The sequence below is a fragment of the Adiantum capillus-veneris genome, chromosome 7, assembly GCF_014529385.1.
Source record: "Adiantum capillus-veneris isolate H3 chromosome 7, ASM1452938v2, whole genome shotgun sequence".
Taxonomy (NCBI): Eukaryota; Viridiplantae; Streptophyta; class Polypodiopsida; order Polypodiales; family Pteridaceae; genus Adiantum; species Adiantum capillus-veneris.
In genome coordinates, this window is record NC_140937.1 from 148,057,220 (window position 1) to 148,078,174 (window position 20,955).

At 41.4% G+C, this 20,955-nt stretch overlaps 1 protein-coding gene across 1 annotated transcript; it reads right to left on the reverse strand.

The window, feature by feature from the left end:
* Positions 1 to 760: 760 nt before the first annotated feature.
* On the reverse strand, positions 761 to 2,303 carry LOC147454787 (putative WRKY transcription factor 24). The gene is made up of 3 exons (XM_086517428.1): positions 2,074 to 2,303; positions 1,816 to 1,968; positions 761 to 1,241 (listed from the first exon to the last, which is right to left on the reverse strand). Exons 1-3 carry the CDS (start codon positions 2,286 to 2,288, stop codon positions 1,079 to 1,081), a joined length of 531 nt encoding a protein of 176 aa, XP_086373554.1. The 5' UTR covers positions 2,289 to 2,303; the 3' UTR covers positions 761 to 1,078.
* Positions 2,304 to 20,955: the final 18,652 nt, after the last annotated feature.

Genomic DNA, 20,955 nt, shown 5'->3' on the forward strand with positions numbered 1-20,955 from the left:
TATGAGCCTTTTCTGTTTTGTACAAAGTTAGTGTCCACATTGAGTTCCAATGCGTGTCTTACTTCACAGCAAGAAAGCTCGACACCACCATTGTATAAAGCCTTTCAGAATATGGGATGAATGCAAGGATGCAATCGCTCGGGTGAAATGCGTGCAGTGTTTGGGATTAGAAGAGTACTAGCCTCTTCTATTTTGTACAGGGTTGTCCACATCGGATCATAATGCGTGTCTTGGGCAAGCTAATCTATTGAGATAACCATCATTTCATGTCCCAATACCATTTTTTGGTTCTTTTTTCTATATAAATATCATGTTATTTAACTATTATGATGTAAAATAGAACAAACTGTCCAAATTTGAATACTTTAGCAGCAAAGAGGGGGGCGGTAATGATAGCGGTTTTATGCACGATTATAAGGGCCATACAAAGCACATCAAAAAATTAGAATTTAATTTGTGAAAAAGCTCCTTCTCATCCCCCTATCCCCTCTTTGGCCACCCCATTTTGGACTCTCTGTCTCTCTCTGTCTCTCTCTCTCTCTCTCTCTCTCTGTCTCTACAAACGGCACTAACTGGTTGAGGTACATGTTTTGAAAATTTTATAGTGCATACCAAGGTTGTGCAAAACAATCATGAAGTATTTCACCTTGTTAGGGACTTTGAGTTACATAGTTCTTTCTTGTTGGGAAATAACATTGGAAATCAAATCCATGTCTATGCACTACAATCAAACAATTACACTATTAATTTTGTAGCCTGTTTAATAGGTTGCAGACTATAAATATAAAGAGAAAATATACTCAATGACTTTATACAAAATTCTCTATTAAAAAGTTAATCACTATGCTAGGGTGTGGTTGTGCATGATAGGAGGTTCTACATTGAGATTTTTGTTATTGAAGGGTCCACAACAAAATGTTGTCTTTTACATATATGCAAATATATTGTGCAAGCATTCCTCCTCTTCTTGGAGGTGATGATGGTCTATGTGTTGTATTCGGGTTATGCTTTATTGTTATCGTTTTAGGCTTTATTTTTTCCTATGGCGATCGGAGGATAAGAGGGTTTGGTGGCAATTCTAGTTGGTGTCTAATTTGATTATTTTAGTACAAGTATAATATGTGGGTGCACAATGGTTGTGTACATTGTGGTAAGTGGTCACCACTATAGATGAATCTTGCGTAGACCGCTCCACTTGCTTCTTCACGGGACATCCAGCCACACTGCATTTATAATAGCTTCTGCAACATGATAAAACACATGATGTAGTATGATTGGGGCACTTTAGAAGTCATGTATTGCCACTACATCTTGGTATTAGCATACACTAAGATGGGTATTGAAAAATTTGTGCATACATGACTTTGGCACTTAGAGCCCTTAGCTTGCCGTTTTCTTGTACATTACTTGTACTTGTTTATATTATAGCTGGTTGCCACAAAGTTACTTGGTTTGAAAGAAGAAATGAGTCCAATGGCTTCAATATGCAACATAATTGAGCCTGAAATGAGTTGGAAAACACAAGTGGAGAGCCATTGCAGCAAAGACATTCTCTAAGGGGAAATTCATCATCCAATTGAAAAGAAGTTGTTTAATTCTAGTAACCAGCATCTATGGTGTGTGTGACACTCTTATCATGTCCCATAGATTGTTGTTGAGTTAATTATTTCTTGTCAAAGCCTATGCTTATCCTTATTTCTGTGATTTGCATGGCTTGATATATACATACTTATTCATCTTTGTGATGCAAATAGGTACTAGCCTTGATACGCATTGAACTGCAAAACATGAGTCACTACAATGTTAATGTTGTACCTGGGATGCTTGCTGTTTTTGACTAATTTCTGGCCGTATTTGTGCCACTTGTAGCCGTCATCGAGAATGTCGACGTCGCTCTTGGTCTCCAAGGCCACTGTTGGCGTCGGAATCATGTAATTCTGATCCTTAACGAAGGGAGGATTATAAGGCCTACACATGAAGATCAGAGCGTGGGGGAAAGAATGAGAAGGCCATGGCTATTCAAGTGGTAGCTACAAGTCCACACAAGTGCATGCACAGCGCCGAACGGCCTACCTTTGATCCCCTTTGAAGGGTGGCGGCGGCGGCACGGGTTGTGCAAGATGGTTATAATCAGCAAATATAAGGGACGGCCGGACATAATCATGAGAGCTTACAGGCGGGTAATACTCCGGCCATAGAAGCTGCGCTATCCACTCGTCATGAATAAACGCAAGGCTATCTGTAGCTGCAGCGCCTGCAGCAGTTGTATCTTCCTTCTCTGTCGACATGGTTGGAGATGTGGAGGCGAAGCAAGTAGCTAGCTGCTAGAGGCTCGCTAGCTCTTTTGAGCTTATATAAGTGGTCAGTGATGGAAGTATCCAGGAAATAAATTTGGTGCTTGACTCCTGGTCAATTCACATTCTCAGATTGGGAAACTGCCCCGCCGCCCAAACCCCCCCAAAAAAAAAAAAGACACTTTTCTTAACCAAAATAAATAGGCAAAACTCTTTCCTTTTTAAAGGTAAAAAATTGAGGTGTTCACATTGAAACTTGTAAATTTTGCCATTTTTCTTCAAGGCAAGCTCGAAATCTCTAACCTGGATTTCGCACTTTTAGCCAATTAAACCCCAATTTTAGTGTAGAGTTATGTTTTCCTCGCATATAGTCTTCACCTTTTCATAAAGGGTGAAAAGGACCCAAAGCTGGCTCAGTAAAGTTGATTCCCGAGTCTTCGTAAGGTTAAGAAACACCAGCCGACCACCTTTGCCTAAGCCATTCAACATTAGGACGTCTCGCAAAAGGCAAATGTGAACCTGGCTCCTAATGGCATTGAAAAAGTTGTTAAAAGGACCCAAAGCAGGCTGTCAGCCCACTCACTACCTTTGCCTAAACCAATCAACATTAGGACCATGGGTGTAGGCCATGGCAAGCCTAATGGCATTGAAAAGTTGGTACATTCATGAAACCTTCCATATATTTGGCGTGCCAAACTTTGCAATTAACTTAAACTACATTCACAACAGGGCGTCCGCAATAAATTTTATGGAGCGGGATTTGGATCCTTTTCATCTCTTTCTAAGAAGGTGATAACCGTATTTGAGAACATATTTTTTTTAAAAAAAATTGAACTTTTCAACTAAAACTCCTAAAATTTGACCTAGCCTAAGCTCCTTGCAAAAATTTGAGATGGCCATTTTTGGCTTTCTAAAAGAAGCGTTAGAGGAGAGTTAATTAGTTAGGCATACTTTCAATGTTTTCAATGATGATTTACACTGACTTTAAATGTTATTTTGATTTTAAAATATTAAATGGATCTTTTTATTTCATTTTTCATTTCACATCGACGTTACATGGCTTGACTTCTCCTGCACTCTATTCTTTTAGAATGCTAAAGTGAAGCTTCACCTTGCATAATTCTATACATACACACACACATATTACTGAGTGTGTGTGTGTGTGTGTGTGTGTGTGTGTGTGTGTATATATATATATATATATATATATAATGAGTAAAGGGAATCGGTGAAATATTTGATAACTTAGTTCAGAAATCCAACAGATTTCAAAATTTCCGCTAGTATTTTCAGTTTACGTCTTTGCGAGAGGGAAACTCGATCGCTTAATAAAAGAGACATTCCCGAACAATGCTTCACCTTATATAATTCTAGTTAAACTCAACTTAATGATTTTATAACTTTCTTATTGTTTTAGAAAGCCCCGGTGACCCTTTCTTATTGTTTTAGAAAGCCCCCGTGACCTTTTCACTTGTTTTTTGAAAACATATTTTGGATAAAGCCTTTTTCCAAGCCTCGATTCACACAAAGGCAAGGATAAGAACGTGTGAGGAACTCACAACAACCTGCCTACATGCATGTGTATGAGAGAGAGAGAGAGAGAGAGAGAGAGAGAGAGAGAGAGAGAGAGAGAGAGAGAGAGAGAGAGAGAGAGAGAGAGATAACTTCTAGCTAGCATGTAATAGGAAAGACAAGGCCATTAAATATACTATTATGTAACCCGCTCGTTGCTACGACCAAAAAATACACGGCTTCTATATTATTATTTTTGGGCCATACTCGAAACTGTGAGTGGAGAAGTTATATTAACTCAGCAAAGAATGTGGGGCCATAAGGAAGAGACCCTATTATTTCTTAATCTAGCAAATCCAAGAGTGCAGGTTTGGAACGAGCTGTGGAGCAAGCTTTTTAGTTTTCTTATGCCGTGTGTCTGGTCTTCCCTAAAATATCTCACCTACCAAGCTCGCTCCCGACCAAAAAAGCTCACTCTTAAAGCTTACTCCCAATAAAAAAAACTAGTTAAAAAAATTATCACTTGCAAAGATCTTTCAAAAAATCGCTCCTTAGTTCAATATGCCATAGGTACCAACCTGTGTGTCCTCATTTTTCTGTCATGAAGGAAAGTAGTTCCGTCTTCAATCCCATCATTGTGCTTTGTTTCTTTGAAGTGCACCATCTACTATTCCTTTGTTTGATATGTGAAGAGGAAGCTTTTCTGTGTGTATGTGAATTGCATTGGTAAAACTAAGTATAAGTAAGTAGAGTCAAAAAATCTATGAAACCTATTTTGCTTTCTCAATATTAGACTTGAGAGAATTATTCTTGCTAATTTTTTCACATGCTAATTTGTTGTCTCAAGAAAATAACAATCTTGCACTACATTGCAAAATCCAACTAATGTGCATGTTATCCGCTCTTTCCATTGTCCTGGCTTAAGAGGTACTCATGTATTGACACTAAGTAATGATCTATAACTCTTGTGGCACCAAGACAACAAAGAAAATAGTTTGCAACTCGTGGCTCTAAAACTAGGTATAAGTAGGGTCAAAAAATCTATGAAACCTATTTTGCTTTCTCAATATCAGACTTGAGAGAATCATTCTTGCTAATTTTTTCACATGCTAATTTGTTATCTCAAGAAAATAATAATCTTGCACTACATTGCAAAATCCAACTAATGTGCATGTTATTCGCTCTTTCGATTGTCCTGGCTAAAGAGGTACTCATGTATTACCACTAAGTAATGATCTATAACTCTTGTGGCACCAAGACAACAAAGAAAACAGCTCGCAACTCGTGGCCCTAAGTTGATGGAGCAAATCACAATACATATTTTCTACATTATCCACTTTCTTCAAACATTAACTTGCATTTGGAGCTTGGTCTACTCCAATATATATGGTGAAGCAATGATAGTAGTTAAGTTAGATAGTGTGAAGATCAACCAACAATCCAAGGTCATCGACGAACAACTCAAGACTTAGAATTAGAAGGGTTAAACTGATGAAAAACAACAATGAACATAAATCGGGCAACAAAAACAAGCCAATTCCAAGATCTTAGCTGTCGAAATCTGCATCAAATGCTCAACAAATGAGTTAGGAGAACCAACAAAATTACAAAAATCAATAAAGTTGCAATTTTTGATAAGCAATGATCTCTAATGGGGAGTGTGAATGAAGGACATGAAATTCCCACAATGTAGAAGGTGTGGCGCGCATTGAACACGCGTGCAAGGTTCTCATTTGTGAGCTTGATGGATGAACATGTTATGGTTTACATCTAACCCAAAGATACATAGGAAGATATAGTAGATGTGCTTGCATGCTAGGTACGGTCGTCCTTGTGCTGCTCAATCTGCAAAGTCTCTACATGTACACATGGGGTTTGTTGCGATGTGAACTTCGTACAGCTCATCACGTACAAGCGAACTTGAATTTCCCACCATAAAACCTCTCATGCTGTTTTTCTTTGATTACCACATGCTCCTAAATCTTAGCCTCCATAGATATTGCAGAGTCAATTCGTTTGGCTACAGTGGCTAAGACACCTAGATGATAGCGTATGTTTGACGGCTCATTCACTAACCGTTCCTGAACCTTAAATCCTCCTTTGTCTAGCATCTTCATTTTGGCAGGAGTCAAATTTGTCCCTTTTCCCACAGACCGTGTGTCTGGCACTCGCTCTGGACAATGGGATATTGTGTTGTGGATTTGCCACGTGTGATCCACACTATCATTGCAAAAGCACATGTATTGAGCTTTTGACCCTCGACCTTGCCCTCCCTCATTTCCATTGTCCCAAGTTCTAATGCCCCAAAATGATGGTGCTACTACACCCATTCTAGTATTTCTAATATTCTGTTTTCATTTTCCAGCTTGACCACCCAACCATCCTTGACATTGCACTCTGCTACCTTTAGGGACTCTCCGAATTGCCCACATTGTTTTGTGAATATCAGATTCTTCAACAATCATCTCTTCATTTTTGTCTTCTTCCATGATTGTTGATGTTGAATGAGACGTCTGTCTTACCCTTCTTGGTATGTTTTGAGTGAGATACTCTGGTCTATGGGAAGAATTTTTCCCTCTTGTGTCACAGGACCAGTCGTTCTTCGCTTTCGTGTTACTGTGATATTATCCCCTTCCACATGAGGCTGTCGATAAATTGGGGTCCCCTCGATCGCTTCATCCACCTCTCAAGAAAGTGCAGCAACAGCTAGAGCAGGGCCTTGCGAAATCCTTCTTGCTAGTTTTTCTGTGGAAGGTCCAACCCCATGGTATCTACCTTCCAAAAATGCAAGCATCTTCACGCTTTGCAACAACGAGTTTGCTAGATCAGAAACACTTGCATCATACAAACTGAGCATTTGTTTGTTTCCTTCTCTAGCTAGCCAACTGGCATGCTTTGTCTCAGATAAATTTGTTGTTGGAATGAATGTAATGTCCTCTCGATCCTGAAAAAAATATCCCGTCATTATTTCCTTAAAATGAAAAACATGCATGACATGTTTCCAGATTGTTGAGGAGGCATATTTAGTGTCAAGATGTTTGGACGTTTGGAACACTCAGATCTTGTTCAAAGGGACAAATGAACCAAGTTCCAAAGGGAGTTGAGTGACAAACGAATGCAGTGAATTTCAAAGAAAAATGCACATTCCTCTCAAAGGCAAGCGAGGAGTGGGTTTAACTACGAATGAAGAACATGGATTGCTTGTTTGAAAGGTATTAATAAGGCATGTTTAGTGTCAAGGTATTTGGATGCTCAGAACACTAGGATGTCGGTCAAAGAGAGATAGATGGAGTGCGTTTTATAGGGAGTTGAGTGAGGCTGCCTTGACCTATACCGAGAGCCGGCCTTAGCAAGTGGGTTTGGATCTCGTATACACATGGCATAAGCGTCACACACCAATGATTTGGCTGCATTTGGGTCGACATGGGTACAAGATTCGACATGTTAAAGTTTCAGAGAAAATACGCACTTCTTTCAGAGTCGATCCAAGAGTGATTCCTTTGATGAACAAAGCACATGGATTTCATGTTTCCAAAGTATTGAGGAGGCATGTTTAGTGTCAAGGTAGTCGGAGGCTCAGAACACTCAGATGTTGTCAAAGAGATCTAGATAGATGGAGTACGTTTCAGAGGGACTTGAGTGAGGCTGCGTCGGTGTATACGGAGACCCGACCTTTGCTAGTGGGTTTGGATCCCCTATACCGATGGAGTGAGTAGCACACAACAATGATGTGACTGAATTTGGGTCACCTTTGCTACAATTTGACAGCGATGAAAAAACTCAATGGATTTCAGAGAAAATGCACATTACTCTCAAAGTTGAGCGAGGAGTGGTTTTCTTGGCAAACGAAAAACATGCATGACATGTTTCCAGAGTGTTGAGGAGGCATATTTAGTGTCAAGATGTTTGGACGTTCGGAACACTCAGATCTTGTTCAAAGGGACAAATGAACCACGTTTCAAAGGGAGTTGAACGACGAACAAATGCAACAAATTTCAGAGAAAAATACGCATTCCTCTTAGAGGCAAGCGAGGAGTGGTTTTCACTACGAATGAAGAACATGGATTGCTTGTTTCCAAGGTGTTAATAAGGCATGTTTAGTGTCAAGGTGTTTGGATGCTTGGAACACTAGGATGTCGGTCAAAGAGAGACAGATGGAGTACGTTTCAGAGGGAGTTGAGTGAGGCTGCCTCGGCCTATACCGAGAGCCAGCCTTGGCAAGTGGGTTTGGATCTCGTTTATACATGGCGTGAGCATCGCACACCAATGGTTTGGTTGCATTTGGGTCGACATGTCTACAAGATTCGACATGTTACAATTTCAGAGAAATTACGCACTACTCTCAGAGTCGAGCTAGGAGCGATTCCCTTGACGAACAAAGCACATGGATTGCATGTTTTCAAAGTATTGAGGAGGCATGTTTAGTGTCAAGGTGGTCGGAGGCTCGGAACAATCAGATGTTAAAGAGGGATAGATGGAGTACGTTTCAGAGGTAGTTGAGTGAGGCTGTGTCGACTTGTTCCAGAGTGTTAAGGAGGCATATTTAGTGTCAATATGTTCGGACGTTCAAGATGTTGTTTGTGTCCACTTTGGAGGCCATTCAAGGATTGGAATTTTTGGCTATAAGATCAGACGGTGATGGAAAAATGCAGCGAATTTCGTAAAAAATGTGCATTCCTTTCATAGTCGAGCGAGGAGTGATTTTCTTGGTGAACGAAACACATGGATTACATCTTTTCAAAAAAATTTCTACGTTGGCTAGATAACAATAAAAAAATCTCTCTCCAAAAAGCCCGCTCCAATCATTCCAATCACTTCATGGGTGTGTTTTTTTCTAAAAATATGGCATCCATGGAATATTTGAAAAAAACTCACTCCAGAGCTCGCTCAAAAAGCTCACCCAATATCTATCCCCCAAATCCAATTGTAGATCAATGGTGTGTTTCTCCTAGAGTGTACCACTTGAGCATCCGATGCAACTAAGGGCATGTTTCCATTCTTCGGCTTACGCAACTAACCCTAGTATTTTGACCCTATTAAGTAAATAAGTCGACTGCTTTTATGACATGAATTGAGTTATCCAGAGTTTCTATTGAGGACCCAAAGGTTTAGGGCTTTCCATATTTGCTTCAAATTGTAGTATTTGCTAATTTGAGTACATATCAGCATTGCTTCTTTTTTAAATCTTCTCTCTCCCGTAATCAAATCATTCCTAAAGAAAAGAATCTTCAAGTTCTCCTACACCCATTTACATTTTTTGGTGGCAAGACCCCGCAAGGAAGGCCAATTTTTTAAATAGGTACAAGGGATCCTCTCAAGTTGCTTTGCCAATCCCTCTAGCAAGAACCTTGTTCCCAGTTGGGATTGCCCCCCCACCCCCCCCAAACAACAACACCTCCAAGTGAATATCCAATTTGGCCATTTGACTTCCAAATGTCTTCCTTTGGAGAGTTCTTTTTGGTGTCATCCCAACCAGAGATAAAGCCAAAGCGAGAGGTCTTGCCGAAGGTGCTCGCATCAGATGCAATCACCCAGTTGAGTCCCTCACGCACCCGTTTTGGGGATGTCTGAAAATCAAAGTTTTCACGGGCTTAGTCTACAAGAGGGTTTTCACTCAATTGGAAACCCCATTCTTTAGATGTGACCTTGCTATGTGTTCAAGACGCATTGCAAATCTTGACCTTCTAACTGACATATGCATTGTAAGAGCTACTGTTTTAAGAGCTATGTTGCAATCCAGGAATGCGTTACTGTTTCAGAAGAAAGAAGATCCTTTTGATTCAAATTCCAGATACATGTTGGTGGAAACTCCAACGTAATAGGAACAAAAAATGCAAGATGCGTAAGTAAGGTTAGTCGGGGGTGTCCACCCTCCTTGGATGTATTCTTTTCTGGGATAACTCTGTGCAACAGATATGCCACGGCTCTGCGTATCAATTTGTGATTAATGCAAGCTCAACTGAGCATTTTTGTTTAAAAAAGATACTCTTTAGCCACTTCTCTTCTTACCAACAAACCCTCTAGGAGTGAACCAATCGGTTGTATGACACAAATTAAAAATATGTTTTGAATGTTCTTGGAAGTGAATTTTTTTTGTAATTGGGCCAATGCCAAGCCTTCCAATCAAGGGATGATGGGATTGGAGTGATATTGGTGAGGCAAGCTTTGGGAGCCCTCCCCTCCTCCCCCCCCCCCCCGGCCGAACCCCCCAACACCCCTACCGTTCACTACCACTAGATGTCTCCCATTTCTGCCTCTATTATCGATGGAAAGCGGCCCTTGCATTAAGCCATTGCAACCCCTTTTTCTCCTCCACATTGCACCACCAACTTCCACCCCCTCCTCTCTTATCTTCTAACTGCCATCTCTTTCTTCCCATCTCCCTTCTCCACCTCTCATACAATCTTTCTTGGTTTCTGTTGCTCTCTCTCTCTCTCTCTCTCTCTCTCACACACACACACACACACACACACACACACACACACACACACACACACACACACAATTTTTTCCCTCTCTCTCTATCCCTCTTTCTCTCTCAAATATGAAAGGCCCAAATGTGGAGCGTGGGGTTTTACTATCATATAGTAGTTGTTGATAGTAAAAATAAACAAAATGGCCACTCCTCTAAAATCTAGATCCATTTTGGTTTTTTGTTCCCCTCTCAAGAGGACCCTACCACTATGGACACATACCCACCTCTTGAAGTAGACATCTCAAGAGGTCCCTACCACTACGGACACATACCCACCTCTTGAAGTTATCCTCCAACTGCCATCTCTTTCTTGCCATCTCCCTTAAGCTTCTCCACCTCTCATACAATCTTTCTTGGTTTCTGTTGCTCTCCTCTCCTCTCCCTCTCTCTCTCTCTCTCTCTCTCTCTCTCTCTCACACACACACACACACACACACACACACACACACACACACACACACACAATTTTGTCCCTCTCTCTCCCTCTTTCTCTCTCAAGTATGAAAGGCCCAAATGTGGAGCGTGGGGTTTTACTATCATATGGTATTTGTTGATAGTAGTAAAAATAAACAAAAAGGCCACTCCTCTAAAATCTAGAGCCATTTTGGTTTTTTTCCCCCCTCTCAAGAGGACCCTACCACTACGGACACATACCCACCTCTTGAAGTAGGCTAAAGGGAAATTTCCTATATGAAGGATTGTCAAGATCCACTACAAGTTATATGAACAAGAGCTCTAGGCTAGGCATTTTTTGAGGTTCTACTACACACAAAAACACTACCTCAAAGACATGGACTCTTCTGCACACACGTCTAGTGTTGATTATATTTTTTGAATTAGAGTGACCCTGATAACAAGTGTGTTTTTTTTAATATAAAAAAGTTCGGTTGAGCTTGGACTGCTAAAAAACCAAAAAGTTACAAAGAGCCCTATCGTATCCTTTGGAGAGAGTTAACCAAGAAAGAATACATCAAAGGTGATCCGACCATCCTTATATCTTTACCTTATGACAATGTAATCTCCACAAGCACGCTTCTAGAACATTAAAGTCCAGGGGCTCACACTTTCCTCAAAACGATAATGCATTCTTGGATTGCCAAATAAATCTGAATACCTAGGTTCTTACTAAGCAAATGCCAGTCAAAAGATCCAAATCATCAATGAACCTGGAGTCCATAGTGAGGTCATGCCTAAAGAACAAAGTTTCGAACATCCCCAAAACAAGTGCACGAATATGGGTTTCTTATGACACTTGTCTTCCACCAACATATTCTAACATTTTCATGTTTTTATTTCTGGTGATGGTGATAGCTAAGCAAGGGATCCTTTTCTCTGATACAAGCCCTAACTATACGACCTCAAAAACCTTGGTGTATTTCTTTCTTTTTTGGAAATTGATTGTACCTTAAACCATAGATATGAATTAAAATCAGATCATTGGGTCATTAAACGAGGTTTTTTTTTTTTTTTTTTGCAAAACTCACCAATAGGTGAGTGAGAATTATATTGTAGACCACAAAAAAATTACAAAATCGCCTCATGCACAGACCGTGCCATGAGGGCCATACATAGCCAATACACCACAATAACACCCAGTCCATAACACATCACATAAACCCAAACCATCCAAGCCAAAGCCAAACCATGGATAAAAGCCGAGAGATACCAACCAGAAGTAAATCCACATAAAGCGCGAGGCCCGAGTCTCCATCACCTGAAGAGAGTGCACATGCAACAATCTCGGAGTCGACATTGCCATCGGACACCCCCAACACCTCTCGAGCATACACTCCAAAACGCTGAAAAAGAACCAGGATTGCAAAACAACACCCACAGACAAACCAAATCGTATCATCAGAATCATCAAAACATGCCATTAGGGTGTGCCAAGCACCCTCGAGACAAAGCCATACCAGAGCCACGCTAAGATCACCACTACTAGATGTCCAAGAGAGAGGAGAGCCACCATGCATCCACATCTTCCACCGGTAGAAGCATGCCCACACCTCAGACCAGCCCAACCCCCATAGTTGCAACAAAGAGAACATGTTGAAGAGATGAGCTTCAAAAAGGAGCATGGCAGTCGCCCAACCCATGCCGCAAAAATAACACCAGACCTGAGAAGGTGCATGCACACCCATGCAAGCCATGGCAGCTAGGGTCTATCCAAGGACCACCCCTGTCGAATGGCACAAAGCCTCGTCCACATGAGGATGCCGTGCAATGTGCAGGTCCACATTTACCTTGTTATGCAAGGCAATCAGAAAAAAAGGCCAAGGTGTGTTATCACAAGGCTTGTGAGCCATAAAAACACCATTAAATTATGCAGAGCCCTTTTACCCGCTAGACTCAGATACGAAAGCAGAGTATGATGCAATAAACTAGCGTTGAAAACAGATAACCAGCGACAAAAAGTACCATTGTATACATCAATTTTTCCTGCAGCAAAACAGTCAGCACGGCATCATGTTACACATCATGTGTAAAAGAAATGTTTAGTTTATGTAATTAAAAAACCCAGAACACCCAATGGGCAAGTAAATGCTTTTGCAAAAAACCTTTTTAGTGTAGAGTGTACAGAATGACAAAGGAGGATTATGCAGCGTACGGACCTATGAAAATCCTTTCGTTCCACTAACTCCATAGTCATGCAGTGAGAGATTGACCAGAGAGAAACCCTCAAATTCTCTCTTTTCACATAAACTCACACACATAATTAAGGCTAAGTGAGGGGTATGGAGCATCCTTCACCCTGTTTATATATTGATAGATCGTCCTCGGATGCAATGAGTAGATCTAGTAGGGTGAATCACGTTCAGATCTACTTATCCCCAAGGCACACGGTTGCTAGTGGCGACCGCCATGGAATCAATGTAGAGGAGAGCGTGGTGGTAGAGAGTAGACAACATGAAGATGACTCAGAACTCATAGTGCAGAGAGAATAAATTTTAAGCGTGATGAGTTCCCAGGATTTTTTGCTCCCTCAATCTCTCCAAAGCTTCCTCCCTCTAGGTTCTCGATGCCTACAATAACGTCACCAACTATCGCGTGAGTGCAACAAAAGGGATTATTAAATTTCATTTTTTCTCACATTTTCACATACAAAAGGGTACAATAAAATGGAATTGGGAAAAAAATTTGTAGATTACGAAAAGGGTGTACATTAATTTTCAAAATTCAAAGATAAGGAGTTTAAAAATTAGTCCTTGAACGGGGGTGTTATACATAATTTATACATAGTGACCCCCCGAGCTCCCCCTCCAGATCAATTTCCTCTTCCACTTGCGTCAACTCCACCTCTACATTGGAGCTTTGCATACTGGACTTGGATAGATGGAGGTGCCACCTCTCTCTCTCTCTCTCTCTCTCTCTCTCTCTCTCTCTCTCTCTCACCGCGAGACTACAAAGTGCACTGATTGAAGCAAGGAGTTTTGCCACATGATGCCTGCGAGATGGGGGATGGGGGGGGGGGGATCTATTCTCCTTTTAGATGTAGTATACTTTATTTCAATTCAAACAGACTAAGTATTCTTCCTTTTCCTTTTTATACAGATAGCTAACCAAAAATTTCTTAAGAACTTCCACCGCATGGAAAGTTGTGTAAGTGTCAAGTGAAAAAACGACCAAACTTTTTTATTTTTTGGCAAAACTCACAATTTGTGAGTGGATTGTATTAATCATATCATAATATTATAGAAGCAACCTCAAGCTTGGATCAAGCCTTGAGAAGCATAAGTTACCATGCTAGATGTTTACCGTCTCGCAGTGAGGCCTATCACCATAGAATGTGAACAAAATTTCTACGCTTTACTTACCATCTGTTGACAACAAGGCATGGATAGTCCTAGAGAAATCATCCAAGTTTTTCTTGCACCCAAGCATCCATAGTTTGAGTGCTGATGAGGAGGGTAGGACTTCCCATTTTATTACCTCCAAGGAATAAAGTAGTCTTTCAAAAAACAATTTTCCATGTCCTTTGGACCCACTTGCATATTTCCCTACAAGACCTCTGATAGCCGGGCATTCCATGAATAGGTGGGCCAGATCCTCACTAGCTAACATGCACCCAAGCATCAATCTAGCCCAATCCTTCTCTCCTATATCTTCACCCCCATTGGTAGAGCACCCCAAATTACCTTCCATAGAAATACCTTCATGTACAACAGAAACTTTGGCTTCCAGATGTTCTCCATTACTTGATCCCACCATTCCTCTAACCATTGTTTTTTCCATATCTTGTTAAGGGGGTTCCACCAATTCTTCTTGTGCATCATTGTATGATATATTCCTTTAGAATGGGGTTTCCATAAAAGATTGCTTCCGGGCTATCTCGAGGCATTCCCTTAAAACCCCAATTCATAGATTGACATCACTACATTGTCAATCTCTTTCATCACTTTGTTGACTAGCAATACCTCCAAGCCATTAAGTTGGAATTGGGTTACCAGAAGGTCAATGGTTTTCCAACTCTTGCTGTCACCATCCCAAAATTTCCTAAGTCGATTCAGACCCTTATTATTCAATTTCTTGGTAGTTTCTATCGAAAAGGGACTTTGTGGTGGATCTACAACTTTAAAAAGACAGGGGAACCAGTGCAAAATGGAGTTCTTGAAGTATTTAATTTCTTTCCCCCACTCTAAGACTCCCGCTGCTTTGTTGCATTTCCTTACCAATTCCGCTGAGATGCCCCCCTGACTTACGGTAGACCACGTCAGAGCCAATAGTTTGTCATGAATCTCTACCCCTTTCCACTTACCACCTTTCAAACCAAGTTTAGTTGCTTCTATCATATGTTTGATCATGATAGCCCAAGCTTGATCCTATCTAGTGAATGAGACTACAAATTTTGTGCAACGAGCTTTTGCATGGGCCACAGGGTTGAGAATTCCGAGGCCTCCTTGATCCACTGGCCGAGCGACTGACTCCCAACTGGCCCATTGCCATGGCATGGAGGATTTCTTGTTGTTTTTCCATAAAAATCTTTTTACTAGATTTTAAGAACTCTTTCTACTGATACTTAGCCATGCCCACTAGTGAAGGCAATATAAGGGAGCGTAGATGCATTAATCACTTTAATCCGTCTTGGGAATGGGAGAAGAGCATAGTCCCACCTACTCTTTTTTGTTCTAATTTTTTTGAGGACCCACTGAAATCTTTGTTTGGGAGCTACTTCTGCCCCCAAGGGGGCCCCCAGATGTTTGAAAATATTCCCTTTTGTGACAATCTCTCCCGACCAGTCAGAAGGGTCAAAGGAGTCATCTTTTGAGAGGGAGATCAGCCTTGACTTCTCTATATTACATTGGGACCCCAAAGCCACTGAGAACATTTTCACAATCTCCAGAGCTTTCCTAACAACCTGGGGGCATGCCTTCAAGAAGAGGAGAGAAGCATTTGCAAATAGTTTTGTTAGTAGTTGGCTATTTCTTGGTAAAGCCAGGTCTTGCAACTCCCCTCGCTCAGCACTAGCTTCGAGCATTGTGATTAAAGGATGTGATACTATGGCAAAAAGTAGGGGGCCAGAGGGCATCCCTGCTTAATAGACCTTTTGACCTCAAAGGAGCCCACTATTCTATCAATAAATAGGAGCTTTGATTGGATACCAGCCCCGAGTGTACATATAAGGCAACATAGGCGAGGCCCAAAGCCTAGAGCTTCTATGACGACTTCTATATATGACCATGTTAAGCCTTATCAAGGTGCAACTGCAGCCGAATGCACTCTTTCTTTGTGTAAGTTGCGTATTCGATGCCCACCATTGCTACCAATATGTTGTCATAAATGGACCTTTATTTAATGAACCCATGTTGATGGGGAGAGATGATCCAGTTAAGTAAGGGGGCTAGTGTCTTGGCAATAATTTTGTAGGCTACCATCATCATTGTAATAGGACGCCAATGCTTCAATTGAGGACAACATATGGGGATGGGTTTGATAAGCCCTCTCTTCACACTTATCTCCAACAACCTTTTGGCAATGGCTTTGTTGGCCAAACTCGTGACTAGGACCTTGAGATCATCCCAAAATTCTCTAAAGAATTCCGCCATCATTTTATCCCAACCAGGGGACTTTTCCTTGCCAAGGGATTGCAATGCTAGTGAAAATTCGTCTTCAAAAAATGCCCCTTCCAGGCTATTGGCTTCTGGGAATCTTCTTCTTGACACTCTTTAAGTAAGGTCCCTCTGGCTTCATCCACTTCCCGGGACCGGCTCTTTGGCTATCCAATGATTTGGCTAAGATAGTTCGGCATCAGATCAGCCATCTCATCTTGGTTCTGAACTGCTATCCCTTTCTCATCATATAGCGAGTGGATGTGGCCCTGGCTCTTCTTGATTTTCAGAGCCCTAAAAAGGTGAGCTTGATTAGAGGCTTCTGGTTGTAGCAAAATCTCCCTGGAGAGAAGCCTTGCGTTTCTGATATCTTCTAGGTTCCCATTAACAAGGTTAGATTGGGCTTCAAGGCACTGCTCGTGCTCATCCTTAGGAGCGAGCCGAATGTAAAATGACCAAACTTAAGGGGAGTGTATTGTTGAAATCTTAAGAGTAGAACTCAATCCAAAGGATAAGATTGGGATGAATAAGCAATAGATTGTCCATTGTTTTTTTTGCAATCTTTGATGATGCAGATGCCTCTAATATACTTTTAACACTCCTGAAGCATATACAATATTCATGACACTTATTAATATAACAACGAACTTAATTTGTCTCATAAGGTGTGTGTGCGTGCGTGCTCGCACAGAGAGAGAGAGAGAGAGAGAGAGAGAGAGAGAGAGAGAGAGAGAGAGAGAGAGAGAGAGAGAGAGAGAGAGAGATTGATTGATTTGCACTTCAAGCATTACCCCTTTTGAGAATCCTATTTTACAAAGGTATTGATCTTGAATGCCGGATTCTCCTTGTATAACACCTAGCATGACACTCATATTGGGTTGTCCTTTGGGAATCAACTTATAGAGCATACATTGAATATCCCTTAAAAAAAAAAAAAAGCAAAACTCACAATTGTGAGTGAAGTATAGTGATCATCTCAAAAAAATTACAAGAACTTGCCATGCTCGTGCCGAGCCATGACACCATCCAGAGACCAAACTTACATCAGCTATCTGGGGAGCCACCCCTAACGACCTTCCTCCATGCCCTTGATACACAAGGTTGATTATCATGTTCTTCACTAATCTTCTGGTTTCATGCTTTTCCCCTACCTAATCATTCCGCTGACATCAAGGCATAGGTAACCCTAGACCAATCATCCCAGTTTTGCTTGCATCCGAGCGACCATATTAGCACTCTGCTTTCTTGTATAATTTCTACGAAGCTTGCCACCTCAGGAACTCCTTCGAACACATGACGGTTCCTTGTTTGCCATACATTATGTAAAAAGCAAAACCTGATAATTTGAGTGCAGATGAGGATGGCAGGGCTACCCAAGTTCTTACCTCCAAGGACTAAATCAGTCTTGAAAAAACCAATTTTCCATGTTCTTTGGACCCACTTGCAAATTTTTCATGTAAGGCCTGTGATGGCTGGACATTCCATAAACAGGTGGGTGATATATTCACTAGCCATCCTACACCCCAGGCATTGATCTGTCCCTATCCCTCTCTCCTGAATCTTCACCCCCATTGGAAGAGCACCCTTAATTACTTTCCATAGAAATACCTTCATGTGATGCGGAACCTTTGGCGCCCAGATGTTCTCCATTACCTGCTCCCACCTTTCCTTCGACCATTGTTTTTTCCATATCCTGTTAAGGGCGCTAGAACAATTCTTCTTTAGCATCATTGTATGGTAAATGCCTTTAGTATAGGGTTTCCATAAGATGCTGCTTCCGGGCCATTGCCAGGCATTCTAGTCAAACTTCGAGTCACAGATTGGCATCACTGCACTGTCAAGTTCTTTCATCACTTTGTCGACTAGCAAAACCTCCAAGATATTAAGTTGGAATTGGGTTACCAAAAGTTCAATGGTTTTCCAGCTCTTGCTGTTACTGTCCCAGAAGTGCCCCAGTCGGTTCAGACCCTAATTATTCAGTTTCCTGGCTGCTTCTATCCAATAGGGATTTTGCGGCAGATCTAGAACTTTGGAAAGCCAGGGGGACCAATGCAGAATGGAGTTCTTGAAGTATCTGGTTTCTTCCCCCCACTTTAGGACTCCTGCTGCTCTGTTGCATTTCCTTACCAATTCCCCTAAGCCTCCCCCCAGACTTAGGGTAGCCCACGTCGGGGCTAAAAGTTTGTCATGAAAGTCTATCCCTCTCCACTTTCCTCCTTTCGAGCCAAGTTTAGCTGCTTCTAGCATATCTCTAATCATGATAGCCCAAGCCTGGTCTTGTTTAGCCAAGGAGACTACAAATTTGGCACAACAAGCTTCTGCATGGGCCACAGGGTTGAGAATTCCGAGGCCTCCTTGATTTACTGGCCGAGTGACTGACTCCCAATAGGCCCATTGCCATGGCTTGGAGGAATTTGTGTTATTTTTCCATAAAAACCTTTTTTACCAGTTTTAAGAACTCTTTCCAGTGACATTTAGCCATCTTGAGAAGTGGGCTAGTGAAGGCAATATATGGGAGCATAAAGGCATTAATCACTTTTATCTGGCTTGGGAATGGAAGAAGAACATACTCCCACCTACTCATTTTTGTTCTGATTTTTTCCAGGACCCACTGACATCTTTGTTTGTGAGTTACCTCCATCCCCAAGGGGGCCCCCAGGTGTCTGAAAATATTCCCTTTTGTAACAATCTTCCCCGACCAGTCGGAAGGGTCAAATGAGTCATTGAGTATCCTAATATGGCATGCAAAAACCTGATGGAAAACATTAGAGGATTGTTGTGCTCTTATTTGTGCATACTGGTAGTGGCATCCGTTTTGTAAATCCAATCGCATATGAGCAAGAGGAGTTGGGGCTCAAGGAAGCTTTGATAAGGCTCTTGGGCAATCTTGTTGTGTCAGTTTTGTGTGTGTGTGTGTGTGTGTGTCTGTGAGAGAGAGAGAGAGACAGAGCGTTTTCTCAAGCTTGGCTTCAATAAAACCTCTACCAATGGAGAATCTCTACCCTCAAAAAGAACTAACTCTGCATGGAGAATCCAATGCAAGAGATCCTGATTGTTTGAATTATTTAATAGGAAAAAGAGCCAAGAATGTAGACAAACTATTTCTCTGTCTCTCTCTCTCTCTCTCTCTCTCTCTCTCTCTGTCACACACACACACACACACACACACACACACACACACACACACACACACACACACACACACACACACACACACACACACACACACACAACATGCAAATGAAGAAACATGCACAACGATGAGCTAGGGGAGGCTTGATTGGAAGGCCTAGGAGAGCGCAATGCTGTGCACACAGAACTGGGGCTCTAAGGATGGAGAAGCCTATTAAAGGAGTGACCATCAATGGGCTGGAGCAGATGGAGAGTGGAACACGTCAAGTGACAGCTTTAACTACAAAATCTATGAACATGAAGATACCTTAGGTAGTGCTATTGGAAATTGGAATTCAAATTTGCATGCCCTTTTTTGGGCTGTGTCAGGTGAGAAATTGACTCGTCATGCGTGATGCAACATGCGAGCTCTCTCTCTCTCTCTCTCTCTCTCTCTCTCTCTCTCTATTAGTGCAGTAAAAAACACCCACACTCGCTTATATCTAGTTTTCAGTGCTCTCTCTCTCTCTCTCTCTCTCTCTCTCTAGATGTGGTCGGATGTTGTCGGAGCTAGCAAATTTTGACTTGTGGCAAGAAGGGATGTTGTGGCAAGAAGATATTCAAGCACTAGTGACCTTGTGAAGGAGCCCTTTGACCATTTTATATTTTCTCCCTCTATCTAGTGTTGCCTCTTCTTTCTCTCATCAACCTCAATCCTGCTCTCCTGTCCTCTCTCACCCCTACCCTCTACTATACCTCCTTTTGTCCTTCTCACCCTTCATATCTCTACCCTCTACTTTTCTCCACTTTTCTCCTCCCTATACATTTTTTCTTTTCACGCTTCTCTTTCACCTGTACTTATCCACTCACTCCAACCTTTAATTCTCTTATCCCTCCCACGCATCCTCTACTTCTTTCTTCTCTATAAGCCTTTTATATCTCTGCACTCTTCTCTATACCTTTTACATTATATCCCATCCAGCTTCTACTCATCCTATCCCTCTCACCTTTCATTCCTTTACCCTTTACTACTCTCTCCCACCTTTCATTCCTTTACCCTTTACTTCTCTGATCCCTCTCACACTTCCTTCAACTCGTCCCTCTACACTTCCTTTTATATCTCTCCACTCTTCTCTTTACCTTTTACAATATATCCCCTCCCTCCAGCCTCTACTTCTCCTATCCTTCCCACCTTTCATTCCTTTTACCCTTTACTTCTCTCATCCCTCTCACACTTCCTTCAAGTAGTCCCTCCACATTTATATACAAGTGTTTGAAATGAACATAAATCACAACATGTTCATCCACCAATTTAATTTGTGCAATCATGAGTTCAACACTTTGTTACAAAGCAAAAAAATGAAGTAATATTTTTGTAAAAACTCTACCAAGGTTGAGAAATGGATTTCAATTTTTAGTTACATGAACAATTTGTTTGTCAAAGCTCGTGTTTTGTTAAAAGCTTTTATGTATTTGGATCAAAGCTTTTATGCAATGCTGTGGCCACAAAACTGGG